Below are 19,387 nucleotides of genomic sequence, written 5' to 3'. Positions count from 1 at the left end.
GTGATCCCCATCAGGGAGCTGGCGGTCTCGGGAATGACCTCCATGTGGGCTCCTGGGGAAGCCCAGGCGACTGTGCAAACCCAGGCGACTGTGCAAACCCTGCTGGCAAGGGTGCCGCCCTCCACGGTTTTCCAGGCCCCAGGGTGGGCGCATGTACCGGCTCACGGTGGGTCTGCTCCAACTCAGTGGGAAGAAGAGATGCGAGGACGCAGCAGCAGCACCATACGTGGGAATGGGGACAGCTGCGGGGGGCAGGGAGCACAAGTGAGGGACAGGGCCAGGGCAGGTGAGGCCAGACGGATGGACATGGTGATCAGGGTCGGACACAGTTCCTCCTACAAGAGCCTGCTTGTGCCCTTTGATCTCTGACATCTCTCTTGGGTGCTCCACATCGAGAGGCCCCCAGGGCGCATCTGACCCCCTCCTCCAGTAAACCTAAATTAATTCCTTATTGTGCAACCTGGACAACTGTACATGGCCAATATTCAGGGGTCCCAACAAACTGCCTTGTAAATTGGAGGCCAGAGCCTGGCTTCCCTGTGTGGTGCTAGGCAAGGCACTGCAGCTTACACATGACACACACATGGCACACACGAGTCACACACGCAGCACACACATGCCCCTGCTGTTCCCACCTGACACTGGGCACTTACCCACACGCCTTCTCCCCCAGACAAAAGAGCAAGGGAGGTGGGAGGGTAAATGGGGGGCATGAGTAACCTCACAGCACCCTAGATGCTAGGGGAACAGGCACCGGTGGGCCAGGTGCGTGTGCACACCTGCCTGGGCATGAGCACAGCTGTGGGGTGTCTACGCAGGGCTCACGCATGCGGCCCAGAAACCTCCTGCGTACTAAGACAGCTCGTTCAATATCTGTAGCATGAGGGGCACTCCTGGAGGGGTCTTGGGCAATTCTCGACCTAAATGGCTATTGGCAGACTCTCCTCTCCCTGCGGGCCGGGAGGAGTCACAGAATGACTTTGTAACAGTGCGTTCTCCCTGCGTTTACCCCAGTGGGTTCTACAGGCTGGGCCTTGTCAAAGCGAAATGGGCAGGTGCTGGGCACTGGTGACAAGGCGGTGGCAGCACTTGGCCACACTCAGCCTCTGGGGGCCCCAGAGGTGCATATGTCGTGGTCCTTCCCTTATGAGCGAGGAGACAACAGGGCTGCGTGCAACTTGAGTGCCAGGGAACTGGGAGAGTGGGGCTCACGCGGCACGTCTGCCCACCTCTGCTGAAGCCTGGATCCACACAAAGCCTCTCAGGGTTAGAGCTTGCTGGGGCCCCGCCAGGGATGTGAGACAGAGAGAGAAGGTGTGTGTGCGCGCATGCGTGTGAGACTTAGTGTGCCTGGTTGTGCACATGTGACTGCGTACGTATGAAACACAGACAGGCGACGGTTCACAGGAACTTCTGTGGCACACTTGAGCCAGGGGAGCCCCCTGCTTCTCACTGTACAAAGACCTCACGCTCTCATCCGAGACCAGAAAGCTATGGATGGGGTTGGTGGCTCCTCCAGGAGCTAAGCTCCACCTCCCACTCCTCAGTCTGACCCTGGCCTCCCTCCCCAGCCCTCCCCAGCCCTCCCTCTTTCGGTTTTTTGTTTGTTTGTTTGTTTTTTCCTATCCCCACACTCCTCTCCTGTGGCCCTGGCTTCAGGCCCCTCCCCAGCAGAAGCTGCAGCAGCCCCAGTGCAGTGGTGGGAGGGGCCTGGGCAGACTTGGCAGTGCCCACTGTCCTATGCCCCTTGCCTGGCGCCCCAGCCTGGCCCCTCATGCCCACCCCATGCTGGGTAGGGAGGCCCCATTGTGAGCCTGTCGCTGCTGCCGCCAGAGGCCACCGGGGCCCAGCTCCCGAGAGGATTTTTCTCAGGCCTGTTTTAGTGACTTCCTCTGAACTTCTTGCGGCTGGCTGCACCGTGGGATTGCAGAAAGCCCCGAGAGCCCCAGGGAAGCGGGCATCGAATCACAAGCAATGGCACTTCCAGCACATCCAATCAGTTTTGTTGTTCGTAAGAAATGGAAACAGGACATGGCAAGAAAAAGCCAGTTTCAGGAACAGGGCTTCTCCCCTCAGGCTCCGGAAAGGGCAGGGAAAGTCTCGGTTGGCCCATGACTGGGACCCTGGAGTCCAGACCCGAGATCCCCACTCCCGGCCACAGGACATGGTCAACAGGTCCCCGCCTGGCTGCCCCACCTCTGGGAGCCCTCCTGCCACCCTGGCTGGCCTCCTGAAGGCTCTGAGTGAGGTCAGGCCCCAGGAACGAGGGAGGGGCTGCTCCTGAGTCCCCAGGGCCCTGGGCTGAGTGGACCCTGCTAAGCCTCCTTGGCCCTGCCCAGCTTCCTTCACGCAGAGCTGCTGGTGCACGTGCCCCAGAATGAGGCAGGCACTGCCCCACAGAGAAGGCTTGCCCATCCCTTCCCTCTGTGTCCCAGGACAGGGCCTTGGCTGCTGCCCAGGATGTCCTGCAGCAGCCCCTCCCCCAGCCAGCGTGTCCCTCAGTGCTCTCCAGCAGGCACAAGACCAGAGAGCCACATGCTCTGTGCTCACCCTGCACACCTACCCACACACCTCCCCCCAGACCTCCTGGTCCTCGAGTCTTTGCTTCCCACAGGCCCCTACCTGGTCATCCAGGCCAGCTGCCATGGCCCAGGAACCTGCATCCATCCTTCCCTTGGCCACAGTGACACCCAAGACAGTGCTCACAGCTCATCCCTGCCCTCAGGGCCCCTGAGGGGTCACCAGTGCCACAGCCAGTCATGTCATGTGGCACTGACTTTCCCAGCCAACCACCTGGGGGCCAGGGCTAGAGTTTTTCCTCCATTGTCCACAAATCATGGCTATCACTGTTGCATGGGTTCCTGGAGGTCTGGACCCCCTGCCACATGATGTACTAAGCATGACATCACGAATGAAGCTGATGAGCATCATTTTCTACAGACCAGGAGTGTCCCAGAGCACTGGATTGCAAGAGTAGCAAGAAAGTACCAGTGGCTGGAGCACTGCTGTCTCTCACAGTGACTGGGTGGGCCCCTCTACACTGAGGTGGTTGGGAAGGACACGCTTCCTAGACACACAGCACACACCCAGTGCCAGAGGATGTGGCGACTTGGTTCGGTCAAGGTACCGCATCTGGCGGCGCAGTTTCCATGTGGGCTGACTCTGGGTTGGGTTGGGTTCGTCCGTCACCATCGGCCATGGTGCTGCTGGGTTTTGTGGACCATGTGGGTGAAGAGAGTGGGAACAGTGGGGACAGTGGGATTGGCCATGCCTGTATCTTTTGAGTCTTCGGGGATGGTCCTAATTTCTGCAGATGCTCAGGATGTGTGGAATGACTCTCTTGGTCAGGGTCTTAGAAGCTTCCACTTATTTGTTTGGGTTTTTTTCCTGCCCAAATGGCTCATAATCATTAGGTCAAGGAACCAATGGGTGGGCTCTGCCAGCTGCAGAGTACAGTCAGCTCCTTCCCTTGGGCACGAGAGGCTGAGGGTCCCAGGACCACTGCAGGGCGGGCTTGTCCCCAGGTCTCCGGGACCCCTTACTCTGCCCACGGTGGTGTTCTGGGTCCCCTGATGTCACTGCCAGCTCAGAGCCTGCACCCACAGCTCTCAAAAGATTGGGAGAGTCTCCTGCCCAGCATATTGTTTCTCTGCCTGGACACTGTCTTCTGCCCTTTCAGGCCAGCTGCTCCTCACACGGCAGAAAGATCAGGAGAACCTGCACTTCCCAGAGGGCCAGAGGGCTCCAGGGGGCACCAGGGAGGGCGGCACCAGTGACGGGCACACCTGGGCCAAGGGAACTTTGGGCACCCAGGCTCTGGGCCACTCAGAAACTGCCAGGCAGGCACCCGTGTGGACCAGAACTGTGTGCCTGCCTGGCCAGCCTAACCTTGCCGCTTTTACAGGGAGGCACATGGGAGCCCCTCAGAACCTGCCACGGCCCTGCAAGGAGAGCATTCCCCTGGGGCAGGAGGCAGCGGCTCTCAGCCAGGCACTGACTGCCCAAGGTCGCAGAGCCAGGACAGGGTGTGGGCGGGGCCCTCCCTCCCCCCAGCTCTGGTGCCAAGCTCTTCCCAGTGTCTTGTGCCCCACGTCCCAGCAGCCGTGTGCAGGGCAGTCATGACCAAGTGCGGCACCCAGTGCCCTGGCTCTAAGCCCACTCTGTAAGCTGCTGCCTCACGACCCTGCAAGGAGCTTCCTCCTACAGAGCCCCTGTCCTTATCTGCCAGTGAGGCCAGGCCTGGGGCTCAGGGGGCGGCGGGGAGGGAAGGGGAGCTAAGCCCTGTGAGGAGCTAAGCCGTTGCACACAAGCATGCATCCTGCCCATCGAGCGCTTGGAGAGCACAGTTAACAGAAAGACCCAACTCCGTAGAATATGGAGTTTTATTCTGAGCCAGTATGAGTGACCACGGCCCTGGAAAAAGTGCACACACCCAGGGAGCCCTGAGTGGGTGGTCCTGAGGCAGCCAGAGCCCAGCTCTGCTTCCTACGAGCTTTACTGTGACAGAATTTCAGGCAGTCATAATTCAAGGAGCTTCTACATCGGTTTAGCACAGAAAGGCAGAGTGTCTTGAAGCAGTGGGGGGACAGGTCATCAGTGGAGCCAGAGATTCTTTCATTTGCAATGAGTTAAAGAAGTAAAGCTTTTTCTATGAATGTGGAGTCATCAGAAAGGAAAGTTTTAAGTTAAGATTAAGAAGTCTTTTAACCGATACACTGGGTCACAGTGGCTTGTGGGGTGCGTGACTTGACCCTGGTCTGGCGGCCTTCGGTCCTGTTTATAATTTGTGTCGGGGTCACAGTCTTCTGATCGCTAGGTTAACGTCAGTACTGGTCGGCCCTGCCTGAACTCCCACAGGGAACTGGGAGAGCGAGGCATGTCTGCCCTCCCGTCCCATCATGACTGGGAACTCAGTTTTTCCGGTTTCTCGGGAGTCCCTTTGGCCAAGAGGGGGTCTGTTCAGTGGGTTGGGGGGCTTAGGGTTTTATTTTTATTTTACAGCACGCAGCACTTTTGCACACTGACGGTGTGGCCTGCACAGTTCTGGGCACATGTCCACAGATGTGTGGCATGCCTGCGTCACAGAGAATGCACGCTTCTGGCGTGAGAATGAGGCTGTGTGTGATGTGTGGGAATGCTCGGCCCTGGGCCTGCCGCAGCCAGGTCCCTGCAGTGGGTCCTCACGCCCGGAGACCAGGGATGGTGCCCACAGTGGGAACCTGGGCTGACCGGCTGCCCCCAGGACCCACGTCTGCAATTGCCCCACTGAAGCCCAGACAGACCCCCCACACGGCCTCCCCTCCGAGCACAGGACCCTCAGCAGGTCAGGGTGGTGGTGGAAGGATCTCCCGGCCCCTCCAGCCAGCCCCTGAGATGCTGCTGGAGAAACAGCTGTGACAGGCAGCTCCGGGAGCGCCAGCTCAGTTACGGCTTATGTGCGGCCCCCCAGCCAGCTGGCTTTCAGGAAAAGACCGACTTTGTACATAAAATTTATCACTGTAACAATGGCTCCTGTAGAGAGAGGAGGACGTTCACAGCCTCTCGGAGGTCATGAATAATGGAGGAGAAGGAAAGGGGCCGCTTTGGTTAGTGTTCCGAGGGGCCCAGAGGCCCCCATTATCTCGGCTGATGGGAGCAGCAGGGGCCCCAGCAGCTATGGCTCTCACTCGCGGAGACCAGTGTGTCATCACCCAGGCCCCCGCCACACTCGGGGCTAGGGGGAGTGTCCATGCTTCCTGTATTCTTAATAAGGGCTCTGACTTGGTGACGGGGTGACCGTACATGGCCCTGTCAAAAGGCCCTGCCTCAGTCCGAGAATGACAAGCTACAGGCTCTCCGGTAGGGGCCTGGACCTCCCACTCCGGGCTGTGACCTGGGGCAGGACTCCAGCTGCATCCACAAGCCGGAAGAGCAGCATATCTCCAGGCAGCCACATGTCAGGGGCCAGTGAGCAGACACCGGAGCCAGAGTGTCACAGGTCACCCCCACACGCCCAGAGTCTTCTCCCCCGTCCTCCTACCTCCCTCCCCACCTGAGGTCTGTGGGGCCCTGAAGAGTCCCCAAAGGCAAAAATCCTTCTTTGCTTGCCTCCAGTGACGGGGAACTCACTACCTCACTGTCAGTTGTTCCTCCTGTGGGCAGCTCTGCCTGGTGGGAGGTTCTCCCCACTAGCCCCTGCACAGAGCAGCCTGTGCCTGAGGAGCCCCAGCCCAGATTCCAGCTCTCACCCAGAGCATGCGTCAGCCCCTCTAATCCCAAACCCACACTCCTCCCTCATTTCCCCCATTTCCTCTCCTCCTCTCCTGGACTCCACCCTCAGGCTTCACTCCCATCAACCCCCAGGGTGCCCGGGCCGAGCCTACCTGTGACCACCACGTGGCAAATCCTGTGGGGACCTCACTCCTTGTCCATCCTGACCTAGCACTGGCTGAGTGTGCCAGCAGCAAAGACCTGCTCATGTGGCCTCCGCTGGCCCTGGACTCACCCGCCACCCCAACCCCTGCCTGCCCTCTCCCACCCCCATGCCTTCTCTCCAGGGCCCCCTCATGATGATCACAGCTTATGGGGCCTCTCATGACCCCATCAGCCACCATCCCCACCCAGCTGGAGACCCTCGACCAAGCCCTGTCAGCGGGTTTCCAGCGGTCATGAAGCAGCTGACTACCCACAGCAGAGACGAGCACTGCGAAGACGTGTTCCCACTGCAGTAGAGGGAGCTGGGCTCAGGACGGCCTCAGCTGGGCTCTCCCCCTGCAGCCAGAGGGAGCTGGGCTCAGGACGGCCTCAGCTGGGCTTTCCCCTGCGGCCAGAGGGAGCTGGGCTCAGGACGGCCTCAGCTGGGCTTTCCCCTGCAGCCAGAGGGAGCTGGGCTCAGGACGGCCTCAGCTGACAGGGGTGCAGCCCTGAACCCTGGAGACGCCTGGAGAACCTTTGGACCCATTTCCAGCACAAGCCCTGGTGCTTCAGTCAGCACAGCCTGCACGAATTTCCCCCTAGGCTGTATGCCAGACAGGGGAAGGGCCAGCCTCCAGGCCTCTGAGCAAGAGCACCATGGCCCACTCTCACCCTCGGGCCAACGCTGGCCTCTCTTATGCCTGGGGTCCTTCTGCTTCAACCAGCTGTGGACCCCATCCCCATCTCCCGGACCCACCGGCCCTTTCTTCTCTGGCCTAGGTCAGTCTAGATACTCCACACCCTCCAGTCCCACCCAATCCCTGCCTGGAACCACTTATGAGGCCATGCTGAGGCCCAGGGCTCTCCACATTCCAACCAGACCATGGTCCAGAGAGGGCTGGGAGTCTGGGCCAGCACCACATGGCCATGACCGGAGTAGCCACAATCACCAGCCCTGCAGTCTCCACTCCCACGTGCCACCCCACCCCACCCACCTTCCAGGACCACCCCAAGGAAAACAGCCCAGACCAGCCAGCTCGCTGGACTTTCCCAGCACTCAGGAGTGCCCGGTCACCGGACATGCTCCACCCTCCCGCTGAATGACAGCTGGCCTCCGCTGCTGTGTCGCCGGGGCACTGCCCAGGGTGGGCGCACCACAAAGACCTGGGGAGGGAGGGTGGGGTATCCCATCATTCCCAGCTCACGGGGAGAGATGAAGGTGTGGCGGGGATCACCTGGCTGAACAGTGACAGAGCCAGGCCCAAACCTGGGCACCACGTCCTTGGCACCACTGCCTGTGGGCACATGGGCCCACCTGCTGGCTGCGGGCAGGACTGACACAGCCGAGCTCCTCCCTGGCACTGCCTGGCACAGGCACCGGGGACCCCCTGTGGACCCGGCAGCTCAGCACTCCCCTGGGCCGGCCTTATCTCGCCTTGCAGAGCCCAGGCTGGAGTGAGGCGCAGTGGACGGAGGCGAGGAGGGTGCAGCCAAGCCCTATCAGATAAGGCCAGAAATACGACCCTGCTGGGACCTGAGCCCCAAGCCGAGCCATCAGCTCGCTAATAAATTACACGGAGCCGGTGTCCACAGGGGCGGCCCGCATCGCCTTTCCAGGGAGCACAGAGAGGGGGCAGCACCCGAGGTCTGTGGGCTGGCCGTTCCCTCCCTTCTGTCAACGAGAAGGGTCAGGAAGGAGCTGTCCTGGAGGCCCCCAACTTCAGGCGGTGCAGCCTGACCTCTTAAATCCAGGAGGAGCAGCTCCAGCCCTGGGAAGCCAAGGAGAGGTTCCCAGATCGGGCACAGGCGGGAGAGGGGTCTTGTCTGGCTCCAGGACCTCTCTCTTCCCAGGAAGCCAGGCTGCCAGCAGGACCATCCAGCCTTCCTCAGTGCTGTCCCTGGAACAAGAGTCAGTGCACCACGGCCCTCCTGCCAATCTGGCCCGCCCCGTTTGTGTAAACACAGAGCGCACCGTATGCCATATTCCCCTCTACAAGAAAAGTTTGCTCTCCCCGCCCTGTACTGAAGACAGCAGCAAAGGGAGTGCCAGTCCCCTGAACCCCGCCCCGATGGCCGCATTGTGCATGCTCAGATGGTGGGTTCCAGGCCACTGTGCCCAGGCAGCCTCTGTGCACACTGTCCCCCAGCCTGGCACACCCTGGGCTCCCGGGGGTCCTGTAGCTTGACCCAAGGGAGATGCACCCCCACTCCTAAGAGAGCAGCATGGGTCTCTCCACACCTCCTCCAGCAGTCCCCTCAAATAGGTCAAAGTCCTGCAAACCAGGCAGGGGTCTGCCCACATGTGGTGGTGCCCTCACCAGCCTCTTTCAGGCCTGCCTTTACGTGCACCAGCAGACGGGGGGCTGGCAAGGACGGGCCGCCAAGCCTGAGCTGGGCTGCCACCTCCGGGCTGTGTGACTTTGGACAGGGTGCCTCAACTCTCTGAGCTGCACTTTCACCTACAAATAAGGGGCAGACTCAGCAGCTGCCAGGCAGGGCGGTTGGACACCCACCCGGGACAGACCCTGAGAAAGGGTGATCCCTCGCCCCTGCCATCCCTCACTGACCCAGACATTGCCCCCTCCTGCCCGGGCAATATCGAGGCTCGGCCAGTGTGCCCCAAAACAGCAGCTTGGGACCCATTCTTTGCCTCTCCCTCTGGCAACCCCAGGTCAGGACTCACAGGGGCACAGGGGCCAGGGCAGGGCGGGGCGGGCACCCTCTCTACTGTGGAGGCCCCATGCCAGGTCAGGGTCTTACTGGAGGCTGGACTCTGTGATCACCTCACCTCCCACAGCCCCACAGTGCCCTCCCTCTCCCACTCCGCCCTGAATTCCAATCCATCGGTTTTTCCAAGAGCTGCGCAGCTCCGGAACTGGCCTGGGAGAGGGGCACATTTGGGCTGGGAGGGGCGGGAAGAGCATCAAACTCTGGTCTCATCTGAAATCCTGGTCTGTTGTCTACTGAGGGCCTGGGAAAGAGCCACCGGGGCCAGCGGCCTGTCCTCGGGGTCACCGCTATTTCTGCCAAAGGGGAGAGGTAATTATAGCCTGGCTGCTGCCAGCTGGCCCGGCTTTGCAATCCAGCAGAGAGAGCTGGAGACGGAACGAAGGCCACAACAGACCCGGCCCTGCCGGCCGGCGGTGGCGCCTCCAGACCAGAGCCCTCGGGAAGGAGGCCTGGGCAGGCCTGGCCCGTTCACCTGTGTGCCCTATAGTTCTGCCTGAGGCTCAGCTCTCAAGGGCCTGGGAGGGGTGCTGCCAGCCAAGAGGGTCCAGGACCTCACTGGACTGTGCCCCACAGGGAGAGCCTGAAGAGCCTGTTTCTGTCCCTCAGGGAGCCAGGAGGGAGCCAGGTGAGTTCCAGCCCCAGGGAGAGGGGGCTCACTTCCCGCTTGGGTGTGAAGCTGCCAGAGCAGAGATTGCCAAGGGCAGGCACAGGTGGGGAATCTGCCCCAGTTGGGCAGCAGGTGCGGGCAGAGACTGGGCAAGAGCACACACCGATGACCCTGAGTGACCTGGACAAGCTCCAGGGTGGCCACCCTCTCCTCTTCTCCTGGGACTGATGGTTTCCCTAAAATGGAGACAGTCCCAGGCCAGCCCCGTGTCCCCACTGAGGCCAGGCCGCCCCTGGGGGAAGCAGTGAACGTGGCCAATTCAAACGTAGCAGCAGGGCTGTGGGTCTCCAGCCACACAGAAGCCTCCAAAGGGTACCTGATGTTGAGCGAAACAGCCTGGGCAGGGGGAGAAGGGGCTGCACTCTTAGGGGAATGCAGGGAGCCGTGTCAGGCACGAACCCAGCCAGCCTTCCGAGAAGGGCCTTCGTGGGGGGCTTCCTCCGAGGGCAAGTCTACGCAGGCCCAGCCCAGCAGGAATGGGTTCGTTACTCCAGTAACTGGAGCCTAGTTCTCAGCATTTGGGAATCCCTGAGAACTGGCTCTTTTCTGAGCCAAGTCAGAAGGAATCCCTGTCCTGCCCTGTGTGGCCATAGCACTCCCACCTAGCACTGGATGCCATTTCTTGGGCACCTACTGAGCTTTTGCAGTGCCCTGGACAGTTGGCAAACAACCCCCATTCCACATATGGGAGGGAGAGCCTGGGAGGTCCCTGCCTTGTCTGTCCAGGGCTCTCGAGGCCTAGGGTGGCCCCTGCACCCAGCAGGTGAGCAGCCATCACCCGGTGGTGCTGCCACCCTGAGCCCTAAGTGCACCTCCGATGTGAGGGCCCATCTAGGCACGGAGAGGGGCCTCACGGGGCCACCAGGCAGCTCCTGCTCCTGTTCCTACCTGGTAGGGCCTGCAGGCACCTGAGCAAGCCTAGCTGGCCGTCAGCCCAGCCAGGGGCCTCCCCACAAGTTCTCCCTCTTACTTAAGTCGAGAACCCATGTTGTCTGGGGAGCTGACAGCATGGTTCCAGTGGTGAGCATTGGACTGGGAGCCACGGCTTTTCCCAGGAGCCCAGCTGCCCCTCCTGGCCGTGCTCTGCCTCCGCCCTGCAGAGGAAAGGCCAGCAAGGCAGTGTCCACGGTCCCAGTCCTCTTCCACTAGGAGAAGGCACAGCCTGCATCTGCAGCCCCAGGGCCACTGGGTTAGGCCTGTGGCCAAACTACCAAGGTGCCGGGAGACTGAGGAGGCCCAGCGCCACCTGGGGCCACCAAGCCCTTGGTTGACGGCCTCCCCATGGACCGGGCTGTCCCGAGAGCAGCAAGTCGGCCAGGGCCCCCAGGGCCGCTGAGGCCACTGCTCTGTGTCACCGTAATGGAAACTTCTCAGCTGGTTGTGAGCTGCAACAGCTCTGGTTCACACCCTGCGACAGCAAGGCTCTGACCGCCAGTGGATCTCAGGGCCGGTCAGGCGGGTGAGCCACCCCAGAGGTACAGCACCAGCAGGAGCCCAGGTGGGCAGGGGCAGAGAGAGAGAAAGAGAGAGAGACAGCGTGTGTGTGTATGTATGTGTGTGTGTAAGTGGTGGGTTTGGGGGCTGCGAGTCTCCAGCTTCTCCCAGGAAGGTCTCTGGCTTCCCAGGAGCCTGGCCACCTGTCTCTAGCCCCCAGGTGAGTTGCCCTGGGGGAGGCTGCACCTGCAACAGAGAGGCAGGAAGCCCAGCCTCGGCCTGCGCTCGCTCAGGCCCCAGGACCCTCTGCCCCGGAAGGCTGTGAGGCTGCCGTGTGAATGGGCGCAGTGCCAGGTGAGGGGTGAGCCGGGAGTGTGGGGCCGCATGCTCAGAGCCGAGGAAGGGCCCTCCCCGTGTGGCGTGGGTGGTGTCGGGATTTCTCACGAGCCAGCTGCTGCATGGGGGACCCTGCCCACCCCGAGGAACCCTCAGGGAGGACAGAGAAACATCAGGAGGTGGACTGTGGGTGAAAGGGCGGGCGGCGTGGGGCAGGCAGAGGCAGCAGCCTGGGAGGAGGCGGGAAGCCGGTGGGCGGCGTCCTGGAGGACGGGACAGGAGCGGGAGGGAGCAGCAGTGGCTGGGCCCCAGAGCCTGGTGTTTTCCAAGCCACTGAACCAGGCGAGAACCACTGGCCGGCCCCCATGCTCCACTGCAGGCTGATCTCGAGGCGGGGGGGACTCAGCGCTGCCAGGGCCGCTGGGCTCCGTCAGTGCCCTCTTGTCTCTCAACAGCTTCAAGATGAGGTGGGGTCTTTGGGGTACTGGGCTAGACCCCCAAAGACTGCTGGAGGGTCACAGCCCAGACCAAGGTCCTGAGCCTCGGCCCTCACGGCCCCACCTCCCACCAGCAGCACGGGTGGGTCACGCCCACAACTGGGAGCTCCGGGCCCTGACTCCAGCCTCTGTCCCAACCCAAGCTCTGAAATCTGGCAGGCTGTTCTCCCTTTCTGGGCCTCAGTTTCCCCTCCCCCAGGAAGCTTGGTGCCCTCTCTCAGTAGAGGAGCTGGTAGGAACCCCCCAGCCCCCCAGCACCAAGGGAGTCACCATGGGGGTCCTGTGCCCAGAGTGGGGGTAGAGTCCCCTCGGGTGGACACACCCTCCCCAGCCGCGGGCCTAGCAGGACACTTGCAGGTCCAGGCTCTGAAGCTATTTTCTGCCCTTTATCTCCCATCTGTCACGAGGCCTCCAGTTACACACTGTCCCTGCCAGAGGCCCCGGGCCTCCCCGCCCCCACCTGCCGAGCATGCCAGAGCCGCTCCTCCCCTGCTTCCGGTGGGGAAAATGAGGCCCAGGGAGGTCACACCACTTACCCAAGGTCACAGAGCCAAAGAAGGACAGAGCCCCGGACTTGAGCCGGGCCTCCCTTCCAGAAGGGGAAGAATGAAGCCCAGTTAGGCAGGGGACGACAGGGCTCAGGGAGGCTGCCCGGGAGCAGAGCGTGGCCCAGGGGAAGGCGCATCTCTGGAGAGGGCCCCAGGGATCCCGGAGGGGAGGTGTCATCCCATAGGAAGTCCTGACTGTCCAGACACGGCCAGAGCTACCTGAGCTCTGTTCCTGGGCACATCCCCTCCCCGAGTGATGCCAACAGTGGCTGATGGCACAGAGCACAGGCATGGTGCGGACTCAAGTCTGTACGCTGACTCCCACCCTCACGCGAGCCCGCAGATGCTGCTGCTCTCCTCACCCCCATTTCACAGCTGAGCAGACCAGGGCCCAGGCAGATTAGGAGACTTGCCTAAGGTCACACGTGGTCACACAAGGTGCTCCGGAGCCCGCACCCGAAGAGGGGGAGGTGCTGTCCCATAGGAAGTCCTGATTGTCCACACTCATCAGAGCTCTGTTCCCCAGAAGGCGAAGTCACATCCTCTCCAAGTTATGCTGCTCAGTGACAGACGGTTAATGCCACAGCCAGGCACCCTCACAAACACATTGCCCATGCATGCACATTCACATACTCACACTCTACACAAACACACACACATTCACCCACGCATATGCAGATATGTTCACACACATGCACATGGGCACATGCATGGACACCCACACATGCACTCACACACACATGCACATTCATATGCATGCACACAAATACAAGTACACATATGCACACACACACACAGATACCCCACACGTGCACACTCAACCCTCTGACACACGTGCTCACTCACACTTGCACACTCACACGTGCACATTCACACATGCATATGCACTCCATTGCATGCAAACACACTTGCACACTCAGGGACATACTCACACATGTGCACACACACATTGTTGTCCCACCATCCCTTGGACAGACCTCAGGCCAGGGAGGGCTGAATAGCGAGAGCTGCTGGCAGAAGCTGGGGGAGACTCCGTCCAGCCCTGCATCCCGGCGTGACTCCGTTGGCCCAATCCTCTCCAGGCCTGTTTCCTCATGAGGGGTGAACCTGGCTGGGCCCCCTGGAAGGCTGCTGCAGGGCCGTCTGGCGAGGGGGCTGTGGCCCCGGGCACACCAGCCAGCCCCAGGCTGTGCAGTCCCAGGAGATGGCCCCGGATACACAAGCCTCCTTCCGCCGGGCAGTGGAGAGCCCAGGCTCTGGGTCCAAGAGGTCACTGGGGGCTCTGCTCCACCCCCAACCCCACCCCTGGGCTTTAGCAGAGTTTCTGTCCCACCCAGCGTGGAAACTGAGTCAAGGGTATCCAGAGAGCCCTTCCAGCCCCAGCCCTGCTATGGACAGGCGGTCAAGGTTGCCCTTGGGGCATGCCAGGCAGCATCCCCAAAACACCAGGACAGGCCTGGCACTCTGCGGCTTCCCTAACCCTGGGGATCACGCAGAGCCCACATTCCAGGTGACCTGGCCCCAGGAGACGGAGCCCCAGCTCGACAGGGCCTGCGAGCACAACCTCTCCCATGGCCACTCTCTGAGAGCAGGTCCTGAAGATAAGCCGCCCCTCCCTGCCACCCCCCGGATGGCCGGCTCCTGCCACAACCCTATTTGCAATAAAAACCTGATCCTGCGATAGCAGAAAATTGCTGTCTTTTGAAATAATTGAACCCATCCAGACAGCATCCTCCCAGACATCACTAACAGGGCCCTCTGCTTGTCTGCAGGATTTATGCCTGCTCGAGGATGCGGTCGTGGCCACCCTGTTGTCTCCTGTAGAGGACGGCACCCAGCTGCTGGAGTCACTGGGTCTCCACCCAAACCAGCTCCTCCCACAGGCCTGCCCTGCACCTCTGAGGCACCCACCCCTTTGGGGGACCCTTGGAGGAGTTGTCCTTGAGGACCATGTAGGCCCCTCACTCTCGCCCTCCCCCTTCTCAGCCCTTGGGGGCAGGGTCCTTGGAGGACCAACGGGAGCAGGGAAGCACCTCAGGAAATGCAAACACCTGTGCTGTGAGGGGCAGGGGCCACAGTGCCCTCCAAGGACCCCAGAGCAGAGGCGAACCTGGGGTGGGGTGAAGGGCAGCAGGAGGCTCCCACACTACCCCCTATCCAGCTGGGAGCAGGGCTGGGAGGACCTGGCCTGGTATCAGCTCCCAGGGAAGCCCCAGCCCCCTCTCGCCTCAGTTTCCCCACCTACAGCGAGAGAGGCAGGCTCATCACTCCCAGAGCCCTTGAAAGACAGACACTCGGTGCCAGCTCACCTGTATGGATGCCCGGTAGGCTCTGCACCCCTCTGTAGGGAGGAGGAGTGCCCAAAAGTCAAGAACCCCGCCAAGGCTGTGAGAGAAAATCCACACTCGGGGGCTCCACCGGTGAGCAAGAATGAGAGCAAAGCCTTCACCGCCATAGACACAGGGGCGGAGGCAAGGAGGCGCCATTCACAGCCAGGAAGCAACCAGCTCAACAGGGGAGGGCGCAGAGAGACAGAGATAGAAGTAGAGAGAGAGAGACAGAATCAGAGAGAGGCAGGGAGACTAAGAGATGGAGACAGAGACAGAGACATAGAAAGATAGAGACAGAATCAGAGAGAGGCAGGGGAACAGAGAGATGGAGACAGAGTGATAGAGACACATAATGGGGGGGAGGGCAGAGAGAGACACAGAGAGAGAGTATGAGCCGTGCTGAGGGGTGGGCCCCCAGGAGCCCAGGGGCATCCCACCAGCACCAGCCCAAAAAGGTGGCATGACCATCTGGGAAGCCTTTCTGTGGGCCCAGCCTCAGAGCCCTGGCAATTCCCAGTCCCCAGCCCCAGGACCTCCCACTACTAAAAGGAGACAAAGCGAAGATGTTTCCTACACCTTGTCCATGGCCTCCAATCACTGAAAATGACAATACTAAAATGCAAACTTCCTGAATACCCGATCATCGAGGGCGACTTTCAATGATGGGACCTCGGCCCCGTGGAATACTATGCAGCCCAGTGGAATATTATGCAGCCATTAAAGATGACAATTACGAAGACTGTGGCAGCAAAGGAAATTGCATGCGATGGCATTTCTGAAGGAACAGGCAGCAGGATTTATCTGCGCTGGGGACACCACTGAGGGAAAGGGCTGTCTACTCGTCAGCGTGGCCGGCCGCAGGCGCGGGCAGCCAGCCTGGCTTCCGGGGAGGAATTTTCTGCTCTTACTTTCATTCCTCTGAGTGCCACTTGTGCAGTAAATAATAAATAACGTCTTTGCTTATCTTAGGACCATGTTCCAGTAAATGAGGACTGCAGCAGGAGCCTTGAGCCCTGACTCCCGGCCAGAGACACGACATCAGACCAGAAAGAATGAGGAGGCTGCGTGGGGCCCACGGGCGTGCAGGGCAGAGAGGGTAAGGCGGGCCACTGGGACGCAGGTTCTGCAAGCTGGCCTTCCACTGGGGGCTGGAGGGGGCAGGGAGCAGACAAAGGAGGAAAGGCCATCCTCCGCCCCAGGAATCAAGGGGTGATGGGAGGAGGGCAGGGGGATCACTGAGGGCTGGAGGGAGCAGGCGGGGGCAATGGGTGCCTTAAAGGGTTTGGTCTGGCAGACAGGGTTGGAGGCCCCCAGGTGGGGCACACCGCTTGGCAGAGGAAGTGGGAGTCATGGAGGGCTGTGGAAGAGGCAGCCCAGGGAGGAGGGTGTTAGAGGAAAGAAGAGGGTGGAGAGAGGAGGACAGGTCAAGACTGTCACCAAGGGTCAGTGTTAGGGTTAGGGGCCCAGACCTCAGACCCCGAGGCTCCATCCAGCTTCTGAGGCACTGCCAGGCTGGGACAGGCCACAGGCACAGCAGGAGCTGGGCCAGACTCAGCATGGACAGACCTCACGCCCTCAAGGGGCAGCCTCGCCAGATGCCAAGCAGCTGACTGTGTGCATCGAGCAATGCCCCAGCCAGGAACAACCTCAGAGCTGGCCCGGCTCCCAGGGTGCCTCAGTCCCAGTTGTCACCATGTCACAGACAAGGATGCTGAGGTTCACAGCAGCCTGAAACTCCTGCTCCATCTTCCAAACTCAGGCTGGGCCCGTACACGTGAGCAGACCTGCGCAGAAGGGCCCAGGTAGACGAACGGGCAGGAGCTGCCCCTGCCTGCAGCACGCGAGGCTCGGCCCCAGGGAAAAGGAGGCCGAGGCCACCAACCAGCCCTCCTCACAGCCCTGGCCTAGCCCCTGCCCCATGCCCCAGGGAAAAGGAGGCCGAGGCCACCAACCAGCCCTCCTCACAGCCCTGGCCCGGCCCCTGCCCCATGGAGCTTGCAAACTCTGGCCTCTTAGCCAGAGCCCCTCTGCCAATGCAGCCCCCTCCCGCTGTGCACATGTCCCGGGGACCCTGAATCCGAGCCTGAATCCGAGACAGCGGGCAGAGGAAGAGAGGCTCAGTGGGGCCTTGCATGAAGAGACGGGGGCAGGAGGGGCTCCTGTCTTGCCTAGGTCCCTGAGGCTGAGTCTGGCTGCCCGGCAGTGCCTGTCCAGGAGCTGCCCCTCACCCCACAGGAAGTGACAAGCCCAGCATCGCACACCAGCCGGGACAGGGTACAGGTTCCAGGACGGTGCTGCTGGGCCCCACACGGCTCAGACCTGGGTCCCCGTCGGCCTCCTGCCGGGGACTCACCGGTCTGCTTTTCGCCCCTGTCCCAGGAGGACAAGAAGTGCCCCCCGTCCATCCTGAAAAGGAGCCGGCCGGAGCATCACCGCCCAGGGGCCGAGCCCCAGAGGACCTCGAGGCGTGTGCGGTTCCAAGAACCCCCAGCGGTGACCGTCCACTGTAAGAGGCACCCGCAGCCAGCGGCTGGAGAGGATGGGGTTGGGCAGAGGGAGGCGGGGACTCCGGCCACACCCACCCAGCTCTGGCAGGGCCCAGGACATGGGGGGCCATGGCCACCTGTCTTCAATGGCAGAACCCCTGGGCCCGTGGGGTCACCTGGACACACAGTCCTGGTCCGTCAAACGGCAACTGGAGGAAAACATGACAGCGGCTTCTCGAATGACCGTCCTCTTGAGGAAGCATCAGGACCTGGCTGGGCCTGGGTCTCTGACCCACGAATAGTCTCAGGGGTCCCTCGGGGGTGCAGGGTGAGGCGAGAGGGCAGGGACACCCGATGGACTGAGGCAAGTACCTCCCAGCCGACTCTCCGTTCTCCTTCCCAGACATTGCTGACAGGAACACCACGGCCACTGTCAGGGGTGAGTTCCAAGCCCACATGCCTGTACCCCACTGCCCCCTCCTTCGGTGCACCCACCCTCATTCCCTCCCCAAGGGAGGTGTCACAGGGCCAGGGCCTCTGAGGAGTCCCTAGTGGGGGGCTCTTATTGCAAGGAGGCCCCTCGAGGCTAGAGAGGGGCCATGGGCAGGGATAGGGCGGAATCTCCCCATCCCTTCCCCACCAGCCCCAGTCCTCCAGGTAAGGGTGGGGCTGGCTGGCACTGACCCTGCCTGCCCTCTGGCCGCAGTGCCCGGCAGGCCCAGGCCACACAGCGGCTCCCTGCTCCTGCGGCTGTGCGTGTGCGTCCTTCTCCTGCTGGCCCTGGGCCTGTACTGCGGCCGGGCCAAGCCCGTGGCAACGGCACTGGAGGACCTGCGGGCCCGGCTCCTCAGCCTTGTCCTGCACCTGCAGCACGCGGCCCTCACCTGCTGGCACGGCCTCCTGCGGCTCTGATGGGCAGGACGGGTGGGGCTTCCCGGACAGCTCAAGCACTCCGGGGGCTCTGAGACAGCCTGAGCCCTGGCCCTGCTGCTTGGTGAATCACGAGGGCCAAGAACGGCTGCTGCCTGGGGGCCGACTGGGAAAAGCGGGACCCCATGGCATGAGACTGGACATGGGGGGCACAGCAGGCGGCCCTGCCACACTAGTCAACACAGCCCTCCTGTCTCCTGTGTTGGGTCCATGTGAGATTTATTAGAAAGAGGATTCAACTGCTAACAGTTGGGGCTCCCTAGACTCACCCAAAGGCCCCTCCCTTGTCCCAGCAGGAGCTCCTGCTGCTGCTAGGGCCCGGCCCGGCCATTGCTGTGTGCACCCGCTTGAGGAGGGGGGCACGCTGCCTGTGTTCGAGGGGCTGCTCAGAGGAGGCAAACCCAGCCTTTTGCAATTAGGGCCTGTGGAGAACCCAGACCTCAAAACCCCACAGGAAGGGTTTGGTTGTCAAGGTGGGTCCCTCTGATGTGAGGTGCCATCCTCTGAGCCCAGGTCTGACCCCCTACTCAGTCCCATGAGTCTGGAGAGGCCCCAGGGGACGACCCCTCATCGGGGGCAGCTTCAGGTGTAGAAGTTGAGGGGACAGCAAGGGGCCCAGACACCCCCGGCCTTCAGAACAGCCATCTGTGCCCAGCTCTGCAGGCCGGGGGCACCCAGCCGAGCCCAGGGCCAGCCAGTGCCACCCACCAGCTGGGGCCTGTAGGTCCCGGAGACCGTCTGTGGTTGTGGCTTTGTCACCAGATTGCAGAGCTGAAGGGAGCCCTGTGGGTGACAAACACTAGGGGCCCCTCCAGACCCTACATGGGGGGAGGGCCGAACAAAGCAGGGAGGCCCACGGTTAGGGACCAGGCAGAACTGCCCAGAGAGACACAGGGACAATCAGACCAGGGTCCTCGAGGCTCGCCTGAGAGGGAAGGGCACGGCTGACGACCTGTCTGGTGGTTCCTCTCTGTCCCACCACTTAACTGGGAGACACTGCTCTATTAAAACACACCGTGGCTTCCTTCCGTCTTGG

At 61.6% G+C, this 19,387-nt stretch overlaps 1 protein-coding gene across 7 annotated transcripts; it reads left to right on the top strand.

The window, feature by feature from the left end:
* Positions 1–9,286: 9,286 nt before the first annotated feature.
* Positions 9,287–19,379, top strand: C7H14orf180 (chromosome 7 C14orf180 homolog). Of its 7 annotated transcripts, none has more exons than XM_011755009.3 (8): positions 9,287–9,432; positions 9,697–9,748; positions 15,905–16,031; positions 16,695–16,737; positions 17,139–17,209; positions 17,315–17,441; positions 17,825–17,860; positions 18,128–19,379. In XM_011755009.3, exons 3-8 carry the CDS (start codon positions 15,921–15,923, stop codon positions 18,331–18,333), a joined length of 594 nt encoding a protein of 197 aa, XP_011753311.1. In that variant the 5' UTR covers positions 9,287–9,432; positions 9,697–9,748; positions 15,905–15,920; the 3' UTR covers positions 18,334–19,379. The 7 variants fall into 7 exon arrangements, with proteins under 7 accessions (XP_011753311.1, XP_011753310.1, XP_011753316.1 ...); XM_011755013.2 differs by lacking the exons at positions 9,287–9,432; positions 9,697–9,748 and adding exons at positions 11,319–11,739; positions 14,378–14,557; XM_011755008.3 differs by lacking the exon at positions 9,287–9,432 and having other exon boundaries at positions 9,464–9,748.
* Positions 19,380–19,387: the final 8 nt, after the last annotated feature.

The sequence above is a fragment of the Macaca nemestrina genome, chromosome 7 (genome assembly GCF_043159975.1).
Source record: "Macaca nemestrina isolate mMacNem1 chromosome 7, mMacNem.hap1, whole genome shotgun sequence".
Lineage (NCBI taxonomy): Eukaryota > Metazoa > Chordata > Mammalia > Primates > Cercopithecidae > Macaca > Macaca nemestrina.
The sequence above is the reverse complement of the archived record's forward strand: the minus strand, read 5'-3'. Positions and strand labels throughout refer to the sequence as shown.